The 23,082-nt window shown below is 40.9% G+C and overlaps 1 protein-coding gene across 1 annotated transcript; it reads right to left on the minus strand.

The window, feature by feature from the left end:
* Positions 1 to 1,363: 1,363 nt before the first annotated feature.
* Positions 1,364 to 10,152, minus strand: rad23aa (RAD23 homolog A, nucleotide excision repair protein a). The gene is made up of 9 exons (XM_067570271.1): positions 9,934 to 10,152; positions 8,680 to 8,841; positions 8,344 to 8,546; positions 7,501 to 7,544; positions 6,610 to 6,737; positions 4,219 to 4,306; positions 1,962 to 2,092; positions 1,673 to 1,834; positions 1,364 to 1,525 (listed from the first exon to the last, which is right to left on the minus strand). Exons 1-9 carry the CDS (start codon positions 9,997 to 9,999, stop codon positions 1,412 to 1,414), a joined length of 1,098 nt encoding a protein of 365 aa, XP_067426372.1. The 5' UTR covers positions 10,000 to 10,152; the 3' UTR covers positions 1,364 to 1,411.
* Between the last annotated feature and the right edge of the window lie 12,930 nt (positions 10,153 to 23,082).

Genomic DNA, 23,082 nt, shown 5'->3' on the forward strand with positions numbered 1-23,082 from the left:
TAAGAATTGACAAAAAGAAGGAAAAAAAAAAAGAAAAGACGTGGTTTTATGATCCTGCTGACTCGATCACATGTGACACTGTTAAAACCACATGCAGATGGTTTAGACCTCACCAAGCAGTACACACATTTATCTGCAAACACATTTGCAAATGACACCTAAGAGCTTAAGTGTGCGGGTATTTAATCGTTTTGGTTAAGTAGTTAAGAACAGTTAAGAAAGTAATGTCATCCCACTCGTCTGTGTAATATGGATCAGTTACAGAACTCAGATGTACCCTCTGTCGCTTTTTTTGTTGTGTCCTTAATTACTAATAATTAAAATTGACAAGAGTTTCACTGTGCAAATTTCATCGAGACTGTAAAACTGCTTCAACTTAGCTGCTGTTTAAATCTTGATAGTAGAAGAAAAAATCTGATGTTTGTAAGTTGCACAGTAGATTTTCGTGGGTAGTGTTGATTAGCACCAGATCTTAAGTAATCTAAACAGACAGGCACAGCGTTTTGCAGGGATTCTGATTGGCTGCGATCTGTGCGGCCACCATGGCAGGACAGATGAAGGTGGTACAGAGTGAAAAGAATAACCAGATACTTATGTGTCAGTTTAGTTCCCCGTCCCCTCACCCTCCCCCCTCCCCCCCCCTCTTTCTCCCCCCCCATAACAGACCCCAGCAACATCATCTCAGACAAAGGGCAGCACGGTCAAGTCCATCTCTGCCAATTTCATTATTGGACGTAACATACGAGAGGCTTACAGAGGTACACACAAGCAGTTACACACACTGATAATGTTGTAGAAGTGCAGTGAGGAGAATGTGCTTCCATACAATCCAGCTACAGCATTAACAAACTTAGATAATGCAAATTGATTACTTTTTCAGCTTAACTGTATCGCATCCATCTGCACAGGCACGCGGACATGTACTCACACACACAGACACAAGCACACACTCTCGTCGCAGACCCCTCAGCCCCGTCACTCCCCCCTCCCTAATGTCCACAAAGCGCGTCTAAAATCAAAATGATAGATCTCCCCCCTAAACAATCCCCACACATTCCATTGGAATTCACGTGGATTTTTGCTTTCTTCCACACTTTTTCACCCTGACCACCAATAATCTAAGAAGTCTGACCTTTCTGCACGCAACCTCCACTTTGTGTACATAAGCGTGTAACCCCCCCCCCCGCCATACCCCGACCCACCCCCATCTTCCCTTCCCTTCCCACCCCACCCCTATCCCATCCCACCGCCCCCCCCTCCCCTCCCCGCCCTTCCCTCCTGCTGGCTCTCCCCTCTCCTCCCCTCCTGTTGGGTTGAGCTGAGGTTGGTAGCTGTACAGTAAATTGGGGGTGCAGTCTTTGAAGAGGGGAGGGGTAGGAGGGAGGAACAGGAAGGCAGTAATCTCTGCTGTTCAGTCATCTTCCAGTCCCTGGTTGAGGAGAAAGTTGGCTGCCAGGTTCTCGTTCTTCTCGCAGGCAAAGTAGGCCTGGATCACCAGGGCCTCAGGGAAACCCAACGCTTTTAACTGCTCAGAGTTAAGACGGATACATAAAGAGAACAAAGAGTAGGGAGACATGAGAGGAGGCTGTTAAAAACCACACCATCTGAAACTTATGTTTCCAAAAAGGAAAAAGACCACACGTTTTCAATCTTTAGTCTTCATCCAACTCACCCTTTCGATGGCTTCCTTCTCCTGAGGTGTAACCTGGATATAGTTGACAGGTGCGCCCTCCTCCCCCGCTGCCCCCATCTCTCCAACCTCTGGCGCATCTCCCCCCTCTCCCACTGGCTCGTTCAACATCTGGATGAACAGCTCTTGATGCTGACTGATTTGCTGCAGGAAGAAAGGTACTTTCACAACAAAGGCATGACGAGGCTCCACTAAGATGTGGAGAACTCAGTGTGTGAGGTCGTCTCATGAGTGTCTGGCCCAAACAGTGTGTGAGTACAGAGTGTGTTACCTGTAAAAGTTGAGGGTTCTCCCTGCCTAGTTGCTGGAGAAGAGCTGGTAGCAGAGCAGGGTTCTGCTGGATGGCCTGTCTCATGTGCAGAAACTGGGGCTGAGTCCGCAGGAATGCAAGAGGGTTCTCTCCTGGTGACACAACATTAATAACCATTAGTAGGAGAGCAAATAAATCAATTCTATGCAGGACATTTCAGATACATTCATACTTTGCCGAGCCTATCTATTATTTGGCACAAACTCTACTTCTGCTATTTCACACTCAACTCAAGATCCACAGTCAGACTGGGCTAAATCCCAGCCAATAGCGCCATCACTGTAAAATCTACTGTGCACTACATAGTAAATATTTGTATATACATACACGTATACTAGAGTTGTCAACAGTTAACTGCAGAGAATACTTTTGATTGGTTACGCATGTCGGTCTATAGGTTCATTTGCATACTAGGGTTGGGTAGTGAACTACTTACAATAGATTAATGTTGGTACCTTGTGGGATGAGAGTGAGCGCAGCCCCCAAATAAGTTTTAAAGACACACATTTCCCTACTGAAGCGTCTCACATGGAGGCTCCGACACTGACAGGACCACTAACCCACAGATACAAAGACACGTGACCGATCCATTTTACGAGTCTGCATGGCGGCTAGCAGCTAGTTAGCATGGCTAGCATCATTAGCTTAGCTGTGCCGTGTGTAGCCCATAGACTGTATTAAAAATAAGGTGCAGCTGCGGTGGCTCTGGTTTGAAATCACTGTGCTGGGCAGATGACAGGTGTGTTTCCGGTGTTTGTGTGCTTTGAAAGACGTCACGGCGCGGATATAAAGTCACACAGCTGATGGACTGTTAGCCTAGCATGCTAATCCTACAGTCTATCGGTAATAACAACGCAGGTGTTATAAAAATTATGATTGCGCTGTGTATGAGTGTTACTATTTTATCTAGATCATGATGAATTGTTCCTGTTTTGTACAACAACATCAGCAGACATATCAGCTGAGGTTAAAGGAAGTTCAGTATTATATTTGTAAGAGGAAGATGTAGAAATTAAAATGCGGGTGAGACGTGTCATCTGGGGGTCAGTGGGGCAAGATGAGCCCTGGACAGGAGAACTGAAAACAGACATGACGGTATCTATGAGTCTGTATTTTAATAGATTAAGAAAAGAACTGTAACGCCCACTTACGGAGTACAAAACCGTTCTAAGCGCTCCACTGGGAGCCTTTCTCTTTGTAACCTCATCCTGCGTGTTGCATTGTGAAACGCTCCTCCTTGTACAAGAAAATAAATTCTGTTAAATTTGATATTTCAGCTCCAGTCTCTATAGTTTAATGTCATTAAGAAGACTTTTTTTTAACAGTAGGTGTTACTTTGTTATTAGGCCATCACGCAGTTGCTGTGCTGAATGATTGAGACCAATATGCTGCTAATCAGTGTGGCAGACAGTGAGGGATTGAAAGAGCTAGTACAGTACCTCGAGCCTGAGTGTGTTATGCAATAAAGAGCTACTGTGACTAAACTCACTGAAAACACTTTGAGGTGAAGAAGGATGAGCTAAAAGTCAAGATAACCAGGGCTAACAAGCTAGCTCTGACCACTGACTGCTGACAGCTCTCACAAATGAAAGCTAAATTACAAATTTTCATTAAAAAAAAAAAAAAATTGGTCTATCGAAGGCACAGTTAGCTGAAACTGACATCCCTGATGTATACACAAGTTCTCCATGGTGATCATGAATCCCCTCAGAAGACCTACAAACAAAATCCACTCAAAGAAAGGCCACTGGCTACAACAAGTCTCCTCTGAGTGATGACATTTCAATCCAGATGCAGGTTGGGGTCATCTTACAGGTCTTACAGCAATTGAAACATGCCCCTGGTGGAGAAACATTAAGTGACTAATGACTCATATGATGAGCCATTGCTGTGCCAAGTGAGGCAGTAATGATTATTTTATCTAAAATGTGTCTTGTCTTGGCCCTGCAGCATTCACATATTTAAATGTTCTCAAACAGTCTCTTGCAGAAGCTCTTGAAGTAGAGTCCACATGGTCTGAGTTACCTCCCAGTCTTCATTCTGATGCATGGATACTAGTTGAGGCTGTGACTCCTATAAATGTGGGCTCTCTGCCAGCGATTGGCATAATTCACATCTCACCACTACTAGTGTTTATTATTATTATTTAAACAGCATAGAGACAGAGAGACATGTAGACTGTATATATATTTAGATCAAAATGAGTTGCATGTCTCACCTTCTGCTAGAGATGGGGCTTCTGTGGGTCCAGATGCAGGGGCCTGCACCGGGGGATTAGTCTCCTGGACTGGGCTGCTGGGGATACCCTGAAAACACAACAATACAACTGTCAATCACTCTCTCTCACACACACTCTCTCTGCATGCTGCCAAGATGAACAGACCCAAACGTTATATTTGTCAGGCACATGGAAGTTTGGCAATAATAATATAACTGAATACATTTACTAGATGTATACATGTCATCTGGTTCAACCCTACAAGTACTGAAGTCACATCAGCTGCTAACACCATCGTTACTCGTTTTATGTTGACTCTCAGTAACTTTTCTATCAGCGCACACATCGCCTTCACAAATTAGTTGCACGATGTGTGGTTCCTCCGGCATGTTTTACAATACCGCTGCATGTTCTCAAGACTGCAAATGTAAAATCAGGCAGCAGTGAACACAGTGATACCGACATGTCTTTCAATGTGGGAATGTGGTGGATGGTTTGAAGGTGTGTGATTGGAAAACGTAGCGAGGCAGCAGGACACACACACACACACACACACACACACACACACACACACACACACACACAGGCTACAGGCACAGTGCAGAGACAGACATGGAGAGAGGACTTTAGGACAATCAGTTTTTGACAGCTGTATTGATTTTTTTCTGAATTTTGTGCAGAGTTTGGGGCGGATATACAGTGGTTTATCAATTTAGTTGAATCTCTGACTCTTGTATCAGTTTTCCGAAAGGTATCGATTAATCCCTAATAAGGGTAGAATAACATATTCGAAACACCCTTTAGTATAATGATAATTTCTCTCAAAGTGCAAAGTAAAGCCATAGATATGCTTTTGAGTGAACACATACACAGACGGCTGCGGACACATAGTAGTTCTGTTTCTACTGCTTTCTGGAGTCCACACATGCGCAGTAGATCGGCGTCTACAGGAAGACAGTGCAGACTGTCCGCGTGGTCACAACAAATTGGAGGTACGCACAGAGTCTACGTGTACACCCTCCACTAAATTTATGTCACGTGGACCACAGCTGACCCTCACGTACTCGTGGATGCAGAAAATATTATTTCAGTTTAAGAAGAACAGATCAAGCGGAGCATGTGTCACCGTTGATTAATTACACTAAAACTAAATCAAGACGCAGAGTGGCTCACTCTGATTAACATCATGTTCATCATGTTCTTCAGCCTGGTTAGTCATCTCCTTTCCAATATGTGACTTTTGCACTGAATGTAAAAGTGGTGACCAGACAAAGCTGAGCTGGGGAGCTCTCTGTGAGATGTGTGGAGGTACCATGATATGGAAAACGTGCAAAGAGCTATTTCCAATTAGATTTTTAGTATATTGAAGTCCATGTAGGAGATTACCACAGTCTGTGACCACAATATGACAAATTTGCTGACTCAACGACTTTTTATAAAACAACAACTAGTGATACATAAATCAATGGAAGACCTGTCAGTGAGGGTGCCTCACAGTCTGATGTCAACTTAGACTGAACAATGCACTAGTGTAGTAGAGAGATTGTTCACAAGATGACGAGGTAAACACAATTGTCTTTGACTTTTAAAGTAATCTCCGTGGAATTTTCTGGATGATGTCACATAACCAGGTTTTCTTGTTTTTCGAGCCGTGTGTGTCAAGACTCCTGCTGTGGCTGCACGGTGGTCTCAACCAGCGCGTTTACATGCACTTAAGTAACCGGGTTACACTCAGGTTTTTCCAGTAAACTGATTTCCTGAACTCCAACTGAAACCACATTTAAACCATCCACAATATGTTTTTTAAAAACACATTACTAATAGGTTTATTTTATTAAAATGAAGAAAAATGGTCTTTGGGGAAATATCTGAAATGCTCCTTTTTGTGTCAGCGGGCTGGGGGGTCATCCGCATGTCTTGTTTGATTGACACCAGCTGACAGATGGCCAGAGAATAATTCCACCGAAGTCTATGACTAAAACTGAAACTAACAACATACAAAGAAGCCCCCAGAAGTCTGAATAAGTTCGTTACCACAGCTGATCATTTGACTGGTAAATTTAGACAGTTTGTTCCACTGTTGTCAGTTTGAACACAGCCTTCACTCCTGGGACTATAAAACAAAGAGGAGTGACTCTGCAGAAGATCAAAGGGGTTTGGTTGTGGAATATGTGCTGAGGGGGACAGAAATATGAATGCCAATCCAAATAAAACTAAACTCAAAATCAATTCTAGAGTTGTTTGGTAATCAGTGGAGGGAGGCCAGTGAATCAGGGAGATATGGTATTCCTTCCTGATGCCAGTTAGGGGCCTTCAGAGATCATTTAGTTGATTTGAACAGTGGTGCTCTTGAAATAGTAAGAATAACTTTAGTGTATGTGTGAGACGCACAGTGAGAAGGTACTCCACAGCTCTGTGGGGGTTGTTGAAACTGGCCCGTAGCGCCGCCACCACTCTCTCCCTTTCATAGCCCATAGACATGATCTCTGTCAGCATCGCCTCGTACTCGGCTCCAGTCACTGAAAACACAACACAAAGTTGGCAAAGTTACTAACTCGACATATTTGGAATATTTGAGAAGTTACAACTTTATGCGTGTATCAACAGGAAATGTATTTCTATATTATTCCTCTTGTAAGATGTATCTAAATGTACCAAAACACAGAACTTAAATAGCAAATTTGAACCATTACAAACTTCAAAGAAAGATTAAAAATATATTTTCTATTACAATCCATGCCATGAGGCCACTGAGGACGGCATTTTCAAGATTTATTTATCTATAGTAACAAGACTAATCCTTCAGTCGCCACTGAGGGTCTGACTCTAAAGCATACATAAGAGAAAAGTCATACATACAATAACATTCAAACATACTAATTAGGCTTAAATAGCAGCATGACACCTACTCCTACATACTCTGGTATGTACATAATCTATGAGTAGCCCTAACGGGAAGCCCCTTTGCTCTCTGTGGCACCACAATAAGGGATGCTTGCTTTTGTCACAGCCTAAATATAGGAGTGATATTATGTATGGCACTGCAGCCTGTAAAGTCCCTGACTAACAGCAGTAACAATATCTGGCACAGAAAGTAAAGCCTAGGATTTACATCTACAGGCTCCATTGTAAAAGTCAATTGTCTGAATTTCTACTATTTAGATTTATCAACAGTGAGCAAATACCCAAACTACTGCGTTGAGACCGTTAGAGCTGCACCAGCTCCAGCTGCTGTTGTATTGCATTTGACACAAGTCTGGCAGAAATGTATTCATGACTTACCCAGCGCTGAGGAGGCATCCAGGCCCTGGCCCCCACCACTGGAGCTACAAATCAAAAGTGATGAAAAAATAAAAATCAACTTACAAAAAACTTCTATTATTCTGTGAAAATAGTATTTAAAAGTACATAAATAATATACTACATTACAGTTTACTCACTGTGTTGAGCTAAAAATATTGTACCCATCTTAGCTATTAAATAAAGCTGGTATGATACAATCTTGGCTTGAGTCCTAGCCACTGACAGACTCATGTTGGACAATTACTCTATTAAAATACATCTGGGTGACAGATCAAGGCCACCTGCACACTCCCAGTTTATTGAGTCTCTGCAAAGTAAACAGTCCTGTGATAACTGTGCACATGTTGGGTGCCACAAATTCATATTACAATTAAGAAGAACTGATATTAGACATATAATATAATGGGAAATTATAAAACCATATGAATGAAACATAGGATGAGAAAGTAGACTTAACTGTTTTACCAGGGCTCAACTGTGCCACTGAAAAATATTGTAAATAATCTGTATTTTACTTAAAAAGAACTTCAGTTTATTTGTATCTAGAAAATGACCAAATAGTTCAAATTTAGTGAGATGACAGCTACATTAATAGAATATTTAAAATTACTAGATTTTATGGTGGAATTTTGAATGTTTTAAGGGGATCACTGTCACAAAGACAAGCTCTGGATCAAACCATATATATTCATACCTGGGAAAAAAAAATCGTGATATTGATTCCAACAATATTTTCCAGTACTGCTTCTCCACTATTTCTAACATGACATAGTTTTAAAAACATTCAACACTATATAATTCTATATGATCGACAGCTTCTACCTGGCTGGTTGTTGTGGTTCTGTGGCTGCGGCACTTGGCTCCTCTTTGGCCTCCTCGGGGGGAATGGGGACAGCTGCTGGGGTTGGGGCTGGGACTGAAGCTGGGGTTGTGGCCTGGACAGCTGTTGACGTGGAGCCAGAGTCCTGTACAGGGGGCTTGGGTGCTTCTGAGACAGGAGGCGAGGCGGCCGCTGCGGGCTTAGCCTTCAGTCAGTTCAAGAGGAGGTGCTGTTAGACTAACAACTTAATAGTGAAACCATCTGAAAAGTACTATAACATTTATAACTTCATCATATAAAACTTAACGTCACCTTTAAGAATTACAATAAGATCTCACCTTGGACACCATCACTACAACAAAATTCTTCTCATCAATTTTGTAGTCCTTAATTGGTGTGTCATCTTGCAGGATTTTTCCTGCATATATCAGCTTCTGCCCAGATACTGGAAAGTTGTCTTTTCCTCTCTCTGCTTCTATCTTCTCTTTCAAGGCCTTCACCTGATAAAGAAGAGAGGAACAGACTCCATTACCAGCAACATACAAGCACATCCTAACGGATTCCTAAACGCATTTATTTCAAAGCATGAACATCCCTACTCTGTATTAGATGACAATCTTCCTCTTTGATCTCTGACCTTGTAAAGTCATATGAGCCTTGAAAAAAACGACTATCTAGATGGACCATTGACAATGTCATTAACTTACAAGCCAGGAAGCATCATAGCTGACTTGTAAGACTCAGAGACTCTGCACTATTTGTATCTCTTTGCACTCTTTGTGCTATTTGTATCTCTTTGTTTCTCTTTGCACTATTTTTATCCTGTTTACAGTTCACAGAAATGGTTTCACCTGTATATAGATATTCCTTGTGTATATTTCTGGGAATTGTTGTGTTGTTATTCTGTGTCAGTACATTTAGAACCACTGGACCGGAGTCAAATTCCTTGTATGCGTAAACATACTTGGCCAATAAAGCTGATTCAGAGGTGTGCATTAGTACTGGCTTCATTCATTTTAGTGTATCACACACGCGGACAATGCTTAAGTTACTGTAAGATTCAAGTTTGAATTTAGCAGTATTATATAGCGGGAATATAGTGCCGATAACAAGTAACGTTAGTGAAGTGCTAACTCATGTTCACTTAGCCAGGCTCGTTGCCAATAAAGCTAATCGTAATTAGCAGTGTCATAAGCATTAGCATTAGCAATAATAGCGTAGTGGCCAGCTTTGCCCTCATCCCACTGTTTCCCGCATTTAATTCAACTTCACGTAAGACATTATTGAAAAGCAATAAAAGCAAAGTAACCACGACACAAACTTGAAACGACGAGAAACTCGTCTGTCATGCCGTCGCAATGACTTTGTTAACGGGCAGCTCGGCGAGCTAACTAGCTAACGTTTGCTAATAAGTGGGGTGCTAACCTGGAAACGCGTGCTGTTAATGGGCACTCTTTTTGCCAAATCTACATACATTTGTCTTTAATTGTCAATATCAAGTGAAGCTATAGGGTCTACACGCAAAGTTGAGACATAGTTCCCGCAGCTAGTAGCTAAAGTTAGCTGATAGCTTATAGCTAACTGTTACTCACCGTTTGTTCGGGGTCTATCTCGACTTGAATAGTCTGCTGCTGCAGTGTTTTTAGCGTGATCTGCATGGTAGCGGTGGCTGTTTCGGGTGTGCTTCAGAGGGAAAAATAGTTGCTTGCTAAGCAGTTAATTTGTTTTTAAAGTTTGCGTTTCGGGTAAGATAACAACTAGCCGAGAAATGTGTGTATCCATGAGCACTCAGCAAATCGCCATCTTTGGTGACAAGTTGGTGCTGCTGCGAAAAAAGCTTCGCGGAAAGCTGCGAGATCTCGTGCCGTAGAACGCGAGTATGGCAAGCGCTTTCAACATATGTCAGCTTTCATTTGACTCCTCATAAATGTCTACACGTGCATTTTAAATAGTTGCAATCACTATATAACCAGTACAAATAATAATTCAAGATGTCTGCAGTTACGAGTTGACTGGTAAGAAATACAGTTAAAGACATAACAACATAACACAAATCCTTTTAAGATCATCATGTCACTTTATGTCATCGTTTATTAGATTGACTTTGCAAACATTACAGATGCTACATCTTGACTCGCCTAAATTCATTGTTGAGACACCTAACCCAACTCTATTATTACCACAGAGTAGCTACTAATGATTATTTTCATTATCGATTCATCTGTCGATTATTTTCTCAAAAGGAGGGAGGTGTAGGTTTCTCTAAAGACACTCTATTGTGCCAGATTATTTCAACGACTAAGACAAAAAGAGACATAAACACTTATGTAAATTAACAAAATTATATATTCAAAACTGTCCCTGTGTCTCTCCTCAGCACTACAACTTCTGAAAAGGTGCAATGACAATTCTCATCATCATCAAGTTACGGTCTCAGGTAATTTAGACACTGTACTGTTGTTTTAGTTATTTTATTGTTATTGTCTTATTCATGATTTATTATACATCTGAAGTGAATATAAAGGTTTTTCCTTTCACAAGGATTAACAGTCAGAAACATGCACAAACAGACATAAACACAAATGTACATAAACAAAATTATAGAGTCAAGACTACCCCTGCATATCTTACATTATCTAGGATCCATTATCGTCCACAGTTGTAAATGTTACAACCTTACACACACACAGGTGATTTCAATTACTCTGGCTGATTAGACCTCTAGTCAGATTGAGGCTGTGTGAGCTAAGCTGGGAGTTACATGATGTCACAAAACTATGTACCAGTGGTAATGATGACATTAAATTAAAGTAAATTGCTCCTCCCTAATGTCTGCAACAGGAGAGAGGGAGATGTCAATTAAGCCCTGAGAAGAGCTCTAATCAGGCAAGAAGTTGCTAATAAATGGATTTTTCTGCATTGGAGTGGCCTTCCTGAGAAATTAAATAGCTACTTACAAGTTATTCTTATTACTGGCTCATAACTGATATATAACACATTTGATTTATTGTATTAATAAAGCCAATTGTCAAACCTTGGATTCAGGAGGAACAATGTGGATTCTGTCCTGGGTATGGAACAGTGGATCAGCTCTTCACCCATGCAAGGATACTTGAGGGGTCATAGGAGTTCGCACATCCAGTTTACATGTGCTTTGTGGACTTGGAGAAGGTTTAGGACCGTGTGCCTCAGGGAACCTTGTGGGTGGTGCTGCGGGAGTATGGGTTACTGGGGCCATTGCTGTGAGACATTCGGTCCTTATATAACCGCAGTGAGAGTTGTGTCCGCATTCTCGGCAGTATGTCAGACTCGTTCTCAGTGGGCGTTGGACCAGGGTCGTCCCTTGTCACAGATTCTGTTTGTGATTTTCATGAACAGAATCTCAAGGTGAAGCCAGTGGGAGGAGAGTGTCCGGTTTGGGGACCTCGGGATTGCTTCTCTGCTTTTTGCAGATGATGTGGTTCTTTTGGCTTCAACGCACTGTGACCCAGCAAGCACTGGGACAGTTTGAAGCCAAATGTGAAGTGTGGCTGCCCCAAGTGAAGGAGTTCCAGGCATGTCAAACTGGTAGGAGACCCTGGGGCAGACACAGAACACCCTGGAAGGACTACATATCTCCTCTGGCCTGGGAAGGCCTTGGGATCCAACAGGAAGGGAGGGGAGGAGGGTGTTGTGGGGGTGAAGGATGTCTGGGTTTCCTTACTCAGTCTGATGCCACAGTGACCCAGTCCCAGATAAGCAGCTGAAAATGGATGAATGGAAGACATTGAGATTGTTCCATGTTATGCTTATAGGACCAAACTGTCACATTTCTCTGTAAGCCCAAATCCTGACTCAGGGTAGATTTGTTACTTCACACACCAACCACTGTGATTTTTTACCAGACTCATACAAAGATCAAGGAATGAGAAAATCAGCAGATCTCTGGCTAAATTTATGGTAACCTTTAATGAAAATAATATTTTCATAACAGAATTAGCAAACTAAGTAACTATGTCTTCAATAGAATACAACACATGTATCAGCCTGCATCATAATGCAGGAAAATATTTCCTTGACTTTGGCCATTAAAAGTCATCGCTTATTATACTGTATGCTGTGTTTGAGCACAGGAAACGAGAAGAGAGAAGAGAGCAAGTCTGCTGGCACCGTGGTAACCTCCAGTTCCACCCAGTTTCAATATTACAACTGTGATAAAATGTGTTAAGATTTTATTAATTCAAAACCTTAACCTTAGTAACCAAGAAAATAGACATCCGGAGGGAATGTTTTTCACCTGTAGCACCCAGCTCTTGACTGTATAAAGTCACACATCCTTATCATCTGTGCAGTTATGTGATGCAGTCAGCAGGGGACAGAGTTTGACTACTAAGTGACAGACAGCACTGCAGATTGCAGCACAGAGCTTGGCTGAATGGGAGGAAGAGTAGAAAGCGAGGAAGAAAGCACTGTCATTGTGCACATGGTGATATTATATCATAGACGGGTGGATGGAGAGGTGAATGAGTTCACTCACTCAAATTTATGCAACTACTGTTGAGAGACAGACGGAATGAGAATAGCTCTGGCATGTCACATGTTGGACATATATGCTTATTACACTGAGAGATAGCATTTTCAAAACTCTATACATGTACACTGTGGCAGTTGCTGTGTGAGTGCTGCAATAATCTGAGTTAATCCGTGGGAATAATAGCCTATTTGTGTGATTTGCTTTGCTTTTTTCTTGTTGCGAGCCCCATCACCAAATTACATATTCACACACACACACACACTAACGCAATAACATACACATACATTGCACCGGCTGTGACCACCAGTCAAACCTCCCAGCAAGCACTGCGACATAAATGTTTCATCAAATTACCCCCTCAGCCATCGCTCACCGCCAAGTTTGCTAGAGTCTCCCTGTCGTTTCCCTCCTTCCTGATGCTCCTCAACCTCCATTCTCCTCCTTTTACTCCCCATCTCCTTGCCACCCTGTCCTCCCCTTCCTCTCTCCTCCCGATTTTTGTTTTTCACACAATTGCTTCCACACTTCCATTTTATCATTTTTGTGTCATCCTCAATCTCTTCCATTTCTCCACTTGACACTGTCTTTTCTTTTCTTAACTGGATCATCCTGTTTTGTAACCTGGGGTGAAATCTGGTGACTTCGGGGATGAATAGATGGGAGAAGATGTAGGAAAAGGGAAAAAAGAACAGAGAGGGAAATTAAGAAAAGATGAGGATGGTGATGAACGATTGTCAGAAAGTGGAAGTGGAAGCGGAAGTGGAACACGAGATAGGGAATCACTGTGTGTGTGTGTGTGTTTGAGGGGATGGTGCCCTAAATGTGTGTTCATCTGGGTTAATTCTCAAGGACAGAACTATTAAAGATTAACAACAAAGCAGCATGTTTTATTGAGACTAGCTGCATTCACGGACATATGGCTCTAAACACAGACCTATTTAAAATGTGTGTGTGTTTGTGTGTGTGTGTGTGTGTGTGTGTGTGTGTGTGTGTGTGTGTGTGTGTGTGTTTCCTGCAGGCTTTTATTTTGTACAGACAAAAAGACCATCTTTTCTAAAAAGCCATGCCGTGACTGCTGTAGGCATGGCATTTGCTGCAGTGCTGCAATGCTGCAGTCATACCTCAATTAGACTGGCCTTACCCAAGGCTTTACTTAATGTACGCCCACATTTCACTATATGTCCAATATGTTGCTGTACTATGTAAGAAAATATCAGAATCTGCAGACACTAAGTACTAAATGACACAGATTGGGAAAGTATGAATAAATAAATAAATAGATATATAAATAAATAAAAACTTGCTGGGACATTTAAGTAAATGTTGCTTAGTTATATTTGATCTAAATTCTTTGCTTCCTACAGAAAGTGGATTATTGAGAAATTTTAACTTAACGTCCCCCTCCACTCAAAAATGTGTTTTGTTAATTGTTCCTTCAGTGGGATGTTCAGGCTTCACTCTGCAGAATGATGTATGAGCTGAGTTTGTTTTCACATCTATGCTGAAAGTAAAAAGTTTCTCTGAGCTCATTGAAAATCTGATTTTAAGGGGTGGGCTTATCAGCATGCTTTGTGACATCAATAACAGTTTGGAAGCCAATCCTGGTCCAATATTCAATTTACATAAGTGTGATGTGGAAACTTAAAGCCTCCAGTGCACAAACACTAATAATGGCCACTACAGTGAACAAAGAGACGTCTTGAACTTTTGAAATGAAGAATATTTGCATATTCATAGAATCTGTATTTTTTAATGAGGGTGAAGTAGATGCCATTTTGAGCATTTAAATGTGGTAATTATACTTTTTTGTGGGGAAACCATCATTGTTCACACATCGTTTTAAGCAGAGTATTTTTATATGTCTTAATACATTTCTGGAGGGGACCTCTAAAATTCACTACTAAGAGGTGTTCAGTTTGGTGCATGTGCAAACAAATCTGAAAAGGAATAGTTTGACATTTTGAGAAATACACTTAATTTCCTGTTTTGCCAAGCAAGCAGCATAGTGATTTCTTGGCTGGATGCAGTCACTTCCAGGAAGTTACTGCACCCGGCCAAGAAAAAGTCCAGCACATAACCCGCCCCCCCCCATAAAACCACATGTCACTTTTACACTCCAGATTTTGTAAGGATTTAATAAACGAGATATAATGTGTTAAATTGTGAGCTTTAGAGATGCTGTTCAGCTGGGTTTTTTTTTTTTGGCTGGACAGCAACAGCAGAGCCAGCAAATGTCTGTGATTGACTGAGTGACTCACTGACTGAGTGATGAAGTTACACCATTGGTCAGCTGAAGGCAGCCAAAAGCCCCTGAAGCTTGGGACAGCCAATTATCCCAGAATGCATTTCAGACCAAACGGCAGCAATGGTAACATCTATTTGGAAATTTGCTCTGACATTTTCGGAGATGTGAGGACCCGTTGACTGAGTGAGACCAGCTGGTCATCTCAGCTGCTAGCAGCCGACTCCTGAGATGATCGGCAGGTCAACTTGTCGTCATCCTGGGGAGAACAGGATCTGATGAACTGATCTGCAGCTCTTTGGTAATTTACCACTGGCTCTAATGTCTCCGTAGCATTTTGATACATGATATAATTCCTTTTGGAAGATTATTGTTGGTCTCACAGATGAAATCTAACAATTGTAGCTGCTATGTAAGTTGTCTGAATATAAAGTGAAGCTTCATGTTTTTACTGGACAGAGCAACAGCGCTGCCTCTGGGGCTCTATATGTACAGATATCACCACTTTTCAATAAATATAAATGTATTAAGATGAACAGATCAGTCTATATTAAATTTGTTTTATTTTATGTTAACTGTTATGTAGCTTACTACATAACAATTTGGATTTTATTATAGCTACATTACAGACTGAATAACATAAATTACTGCATCTCTCTGTCAATGAGGTTATTTTTTGTGAGAGAAAAACTGTTAGTAGAGCTTTGAATTGAGATTATTTTCTCACAGTACAGTCAGGTAGTTGTGTTGAAGCTGAGCTGCTGCTGTCAGCAATTATGCTGCTGTTCCAATTGCAGATTGATCATACTGCGTCCTCCCTCCCTCCTGAAGTTTGTACTCCAGAGTCAAACTTGCAAAGTCCAAACTTGGTGTATTGGTATTGAGAAAGGCCCTGTGATTGATTTTAGTCAAAGCCATGGATGTATAAAGAGGTCAAAGCCTGCCGCACTTCCTGGGGGCTTGGTCACCACATGTTGCCACTTCCTGTATCCATCATGTCAAATTAAAAGCTTTCTAGCTTTTCATACATGGTCCAGCCATATACTAGATTTTGACTTAGTCTCATTTATCCACCTGTTTACAGTTTTTGTGCTAAGCTAAGCTAAGGTAACTGCCTGCTGGTTGTAGCTTCATATTTACTGTACAGACATGAGGGTGTGCAATTCTGTCTCCTAGAAATTACATTCATATACAACTAAATTGCAAAAGTAAAAATATTTTGCAAGAAACGTAAAGCTGGCTGAATTACGTTTTCTCTCGACATAATGAGACAATGTTGATTGACGTATTTGGCAAGTTGCAAAAATGTTGATACTGAAGGTATGAGTGAAATGTCCAAAGACAATGTACCTAGTTCTTTTTTTCCCCACCAAAATATCTGATTATACAGTACAATATCCACTAGAAGAAACTACAACAATATTAAAGATCCCCTCCTGACATGTTTTAAGATGTATATAAAATACTCTACTTCTCCTTCATTAAATATTACAGAATCTATTAATATGCAAATATATTTCACTTCAAAAGTTTGACTACTGGACACAAGATGCCTCCTACTTCACTGTAAAGCCCATTCTCAATGCTTGTGCACCAGAGGCTTCAAGTTTCCACATTACACCTGTGTAAGTTGAATATTGGACCAGGATTGGATTCCAAACTATTTGTGATATCACAAATCATGCTTGTAGGCCCGCCCCTTAAAATTAGACTTTCAATGAGCTCAGAGAAACTTTCCACTTTCAGAAGATTAATGTGAAAACAGCCTTTAAGTGTCAAACTCTGCACATACATCATTCTGCACAGTGAAGCTCATACATCCCACTGAAGGAACAAGAAGAAGAACATATTTTTGAGTGGAGGGGGACTTGGACTTGGGGACTTGAGTGGAGGGAGCTGCACAGGCAGCTCTTGGTTAAGGTTAAGGAAAGATCTCGGTCTTGGTTTAATACAGAAAGAAGTCTGCAGTGACTTGAAGCATGACATGTTTATTGACATTTAAGCCACACCACAATCTTTCACAAACCTTAACCAAAGTGCTTTTGTCACCTAAACCTAACCACAAACGGGACTCGGGAATCCTGCATCTTGTACATTTCCCATCCACCCGACCTCCTCCCTTGGACTTCAGAGCAATATATAAATGTAGCGCTTCATTAATTCGACAAAACATTACCTGTGAACATAATCCTGGCAGCGATTACATTTGTCAATGCAACATAATTGGGAAAACAGTTTAGTTGTAATGAACATAATTTCTAAGGGCATTTCCTTAAAAAACCCCAACTATTTCTTTAACTGTATTTGAATCAATAAAGTGATTCTTAATTTTCACCTGTATATGCTACTACAACTATATCCGGCACTGGCATTTTCTCTATCTATGTTGTGGGAAACATGAAATCCAGCATTTGCTTTGTTGTGACTGATTAGCTAAAAATAAAGGGGCTGGCTTGCCTTGGCAACTTTTGAGAAAAATCTATTCTCCCCCAAAATCCCAAAAGACCTAAAAAAAAAGAAGCCAGTGGGTGCTGCTGTGTATTTTATTTATATAATTTTCAGTGCCAATCGTTTTGTACTTGAAAATAACAGTGGTAGTTGGAAACTATGAATAAACCCTAACATTATCTCCATAGAGTCAATTCTCCAAGGTCTCTTTACCACAGAGCACAACGTACAGTATAACATATATAATAAATCACTTCATGGACAAAAACAGACACATATACAAACACACACTCCAAAAAACAAAACAAAAATGAATGTGTTTAAAATAATTTTTAATTGGGGTGTAGCTGGCAGAGGAACTACCGACTGTGTCACTCCTCCTCCTCCTCTCTGTGTTCTCTCTGTCCTCTGAGAGAAATCCTTCTATTCTTTTACAGGAACACCCCCGCAGCACTGTATCATCTGCATAGCCATGATATGTCACACTGCTCTGTGTGTGTATGTGTGTGTGTGTGTGTGTGTGTGTGTAACAGTGCTGTCACTAGCGCAATGAGTGAGTCATGTATGCAACCCACAGGGATTCTTGTTAATTTGAGTTGTTTGAGACCCATAAGGCCACACTTCACACACGTACACACACCGATATACACGCACACAATCAACATAATTCTAATGTGTGTATTGTGCTTTTACTTTCACTTCCCGGTAAATGGTGTGTTTTAATTTGTCATTTAATGTTGTACTTAAAGGACCAGTGTGTAGTATTTAGACTGAAGATACTTGCTTTTAACTATGCGTTCACGTGCGCATGATGGCTGCCTCGCGTATCCTGCGTCCATTTGGAGCATTGGTCGTGCACATCCTCAGATATTAGTGGCATCTAGCAGTGAGGTTGCAGATTGCAACAAACTGAATGCCCCTCCCCTTCCAACTGTGTAGGAGAACCTACAGTGGCCACAAAACTCTCTCTAGAGCCAGTGTTTGGTTTGTCCATTCTGGGCTACTGTAAAAACATGGTGGTGCAACATGCAGGCTCCATGGAAGAGGACCAAAAATTCTTATTTTCAGGTGATTATACACTAATGAAAAGTATTGCACTGTAAACATTGATATCTGCATATGCATAAGTATTCATTAGCAAGTTTATGTGTAAGTTATTGATTACTAACTAGCGAGTTTCAAACAAGTCATTTTCCTAATCAGGCTGTAAACTTACATGTAATCCTTTGTATGTATTTACAAAGGATTGTGACTTTGTTTAATTGGCCACGCTAGAGATGGGAATCTAAAATGTCGGTTGGTCAGTCAGCCCACCACTTTGATCTGAACTGAAATATTTCAACAACTATTGGATGGAATGCCATGAATTTGGTACAGACATTCATGGTTCCCAGATGATGAAGCCTAATGACTTTAGTGACCCCCTGACTTTTCATGTGGCACCATCATTAGGTCAAAATTCCTACACATCTTTTTGGTTTATGGCCAGACACTTGCCACATTGATGCCCATTGACCTTAGATATACTTTATGGTTAGTGCAAATAACCAAATATTAGCATGCTAACACACTAAATTAAGATGGTGAGCATGGAAAACATATACCTGCATGTTAGCAGCTGTTTTCATTGTGAGCATATTGGCATGCTAATGTTAGCATTTAGCTCATTTAGCAAGTACCACTGTGTCTACAGTAAATACAGCCACAAACAGCCACTAGCATGTACATATATTGTGTTATTTTTGTGAAATGTAACTTAAAAACCTCCCAGTTTTCAGTCAGGTTGACCATATTCCATATTACCTCTTTTATTCTTCACTTTAGATGGGTCATCTGTTAGCAAGGTAGTTTTATCATTTAGTTCAGCTACATCTGGCAGTTATTGGTGTAAATATATTTATCAGCTCATGCTTAAATCTCCTGAGTAAACACATTATGACAAGGCTAAGTTTGACCTTACAAACAGCTGTTGGAACTAGAAGAGTTTCTAGTCAAGCTGTACATGGCCTGCGAATAGAAGAGACTCAAGACAATCAAAAAAATTTAACTAAAAAAATGAAAAATGAAAGTAATCCCTGAACACTGCAACATTTACATTGCACATTTTCTTTCTTGTCTGAACTCTTTGGAAAAAACAATTTCATGCTGAAAAATAATTTGGTTTGACACAGTCTTTTCGAATTCAACGTTTCAGTCCAACTTCACTCAGCTGTCAGCTGACTAATGTCTAACATGCGGAACAGGCTGCGTTTGAAGGTGACATCAAGGCAAGCTTACTGCGTCTGTTGGTTACCATGGTGATAACAAATGCATGTCTCCCGCGGTGACAGCTCAGAGACCATGCTGGATAAACATGGACTCCCCTGAGAGTGGGACAACCGGTAATGACACCACAGAGGAAAAAACACAGACTCAAACACACACACATACACACATATGAAGGATTACACACAGAAAACTCACTTGGGACCAATGTGCTTTAGTTGTTAACAACTTCAGCATCTCTGTCCCTCTCTCCCTCCCCCCTCCTCTTCTCACTTCTATCTATATCTGTCCTCTGTAACCCCTGTCTCATATCAAGCTTACAGTATTCTCCCTTATTCAGTCAAAACTGGGCCACAGAGCACAACCCTATCCCAGCTATGCACACACTCACGCACATTTACACACATACGCTCGCTCACATGGACACATACTCGTACGTGGAGAGAGTCAATGCTAATTAGCTCGACAAACAGGTCTCAACTTGCTCTGCATGTGTGTGTGCGTGTTGGGGTGACAGGGGGGCAGTGTGCCGTTAACTAACTAGTGTGTCAGGATTTCTTTTTCTGTCCTCATTTACGGAAATGAAGTTTGCCCCCTGAGTGACCCATATCTCCCGACACAGGGAGGGAAGAGAGAGAGAGAGAGGCGGAGAGGAAGGAATGAGGGAGGGAGAGATAGAAAAGACATTTAAGAGCCATATCTTTTAATTTATACATAGAACACATCAAATGGGCAGTGGAAGATGGGGGATTGCAACAAAGTGAGGTGAGAAAGGCAGACAGAGACATGGGGATGGACAGGAAGGCAGAGAGAGGCAGAGAGACTAATGAGTGATGAATAAACTGTACCAGTTAGAGTTGTACTTTTCCTTGTAAGGCAAAGAGATGAGGCCAAATTCTGCCCTCTAAGCTGAAGTCAGACAGTACATGGCTTAATGAACTAGATCCTTGGTCCTTTCTCCATATACAGCCATAGACAGTATACAGCAGGGTTTCCTTGACAGCTTTGTGGTACCACAATAGACACGTTCCTTCATTGGAATGAACCTGGTCACTGTGGTTTATTTTGAATCATTCCCACATACCCAGATCTGCTGCCGTAAAAACTCACTAGTGCACTAAATGTGTATTAATCTGCGGCCAAAAGTAGTCCCCAACAAATGCACTACTTATTTCTGTTTAGGAAAGATGTGCTAAATACTACAGTGCCCAACTGTTTTAGGAAATTCCTCTAACTTTCTAAAAAATGAAACTATGTTTGTGGCCAATTTAAAGATTTATGGGGTAACTCCTAGTGACAAACCCACAGAGAATTATCTCTCATTGCTTTGTTTTTACAGCCTGCAACTTTACTGTTTTAGTTCACTTTTGTCAGTCTTTTATCAGCTAAAGAGCCAGATATTTTCATCAGGAGTTTGTGGAGATCATAACAGAGCTAAAACAAGGGTGAACATTGGACTTACATTCACTAAGTGGACAGAAAAATAACTCCAAATGAATACTTGTTGTTGACACATGTTCTGTGTCTGCTGGATGAGTAAATAGGCAACTGTCTGCTAACACATATCAACTTCATAAGGTGAAAATATGTAATTGTTGTGTTTTTAGCTTGTTCCTCTGCACCCGTGTGGCCAACAAATGCACTTACACTGCTTTAAGAAACAAAACATATCAGATAACTCTGGAAGATGAAGGATAATGAGTACTAGGAGGTGCCAGTGGCTAAGATGATGGAGGATGGTAGCACTCAATGATAAGAAGTCACTTCACTGACAAAAGACAAGAACACCGCCACTGAATGTTGAGTACACAGTGATTATCTATTTTTCGTACCAGTTTCGGTGGACCAGTTTCCACCTTCTTCCTTGTTCCACAGGATGTTTATTGGTTGCTATGTAAATATGTGATTGCATGGGTGGGTGTTACTTTGTTTTTGGTATGTAAGAGGCATCTGTACTGCATAATTGTGACACTGATAAAGATCAGACAGTAAAAAACATTTTGCCTTTGTGTCTTCTTTAAATAAACTGACGTCTTGTCACTGAGCGCAACCTTGATCATCATTAGTCAATATTATATTGATTAGGATAACACACCAATCTTACGTGGTGGAAACTAATATAAGTATATCCTGGCCTGAGCTTGTCACTGCATCAGTGCACTGGGTCGTACATAACGTCATAATTTCTGTCAATAAGTGTGATTCTGAAAATGGCTGAAAATCAACCTACAATAATCAGCATTTTAAAGATGTGACACACTACTATGAACTGTGGGGCTGCATAGTTGCAGTTGTAAAAGCCTCACAGACTGCCTGCTATGTTATCTCTACATAGCATGTTTACACCATGTTAGCAGGTTGTCTGCTTTGACATCTTCAGCAAAAAGAAGTTAACCCAGAGAAGATGAGGCTCACCAGCAAAGACGAAAGCAGGTGAAAAGCCACAACTGACCTGATCTTGTAAAGGAAAGCCTAAAAAAATGCCTGTTCAAAAGCCATTGTAGCCATCTAGTGTAGCCTGGTTCTAACCTTATCAAACAGCATGTTTGTGTATTTGCAAAGTAAACAACCTTTATTGTTACACAAGATACAGTGATTCCTCTCAGCTTTCCCCTGCAGTACACAGATGATCATAACTGGTAAAAGGCAGATAAGGAATTCCTCTGGAAATGTATCACATTTATCCTGGCACAGCAGCAGCATTTTTACCTAGGTCAACTCCATAAAAAGAACTTATGGGGTGGACTTTTGGTTTAGAAGGTTGAGATATTTCAAATACAACATAAACCTATCATTTTCAGGTTTTCACAAAGGCCATGATCACATGTTCTGTACAAGTCTGTGTCTGGACACTGAGGCCTTAGACTGATGATCCTGTTGGCCAGGGGTCACACATTTCACCCCTGTCACACTTGTTATGTCCTTTAAGTCATCCTGTCCCCCCTAGAATACTTTAAATTACTGTGCATGACAGCGGTGGAAAGTACATTTACAAGTACTGTACTTAAGTACAGTATTGAGGCATGTGTGATTTAATTTAGAAATTCCATTTTATGAAATGTTACACTACTTCTGCAAAATATTTCATCTGCAAATATTATACTTTTTACTCCAGTCTGTTTATTTGCAGCTTAAAATTGTACGTACAAAACACAATATGAGCTTATAAAACATGATGCATTTTTATCACCTGGTAAGGCCAGACTCCTTTTCATCAACTTCAGTTCTGCTTTTAACACCATTCAACGCCATCAGATGATCAGGAACTCCACC

The sequence above is a fragment of the Thunnus thynnus genome, chromosome 17 (genome assembly GCF_963924715.1).
Source record: "Thunnus thynnus chromosome 17, fThuThy2.1, whole genome shotgun sequence".
Lineage (NCBI taxonomy): Eukaryota > Metazoa > Chordata > Actinopteri > Scombriformes > Scombridae > Thunnus > Thunnus thynnus.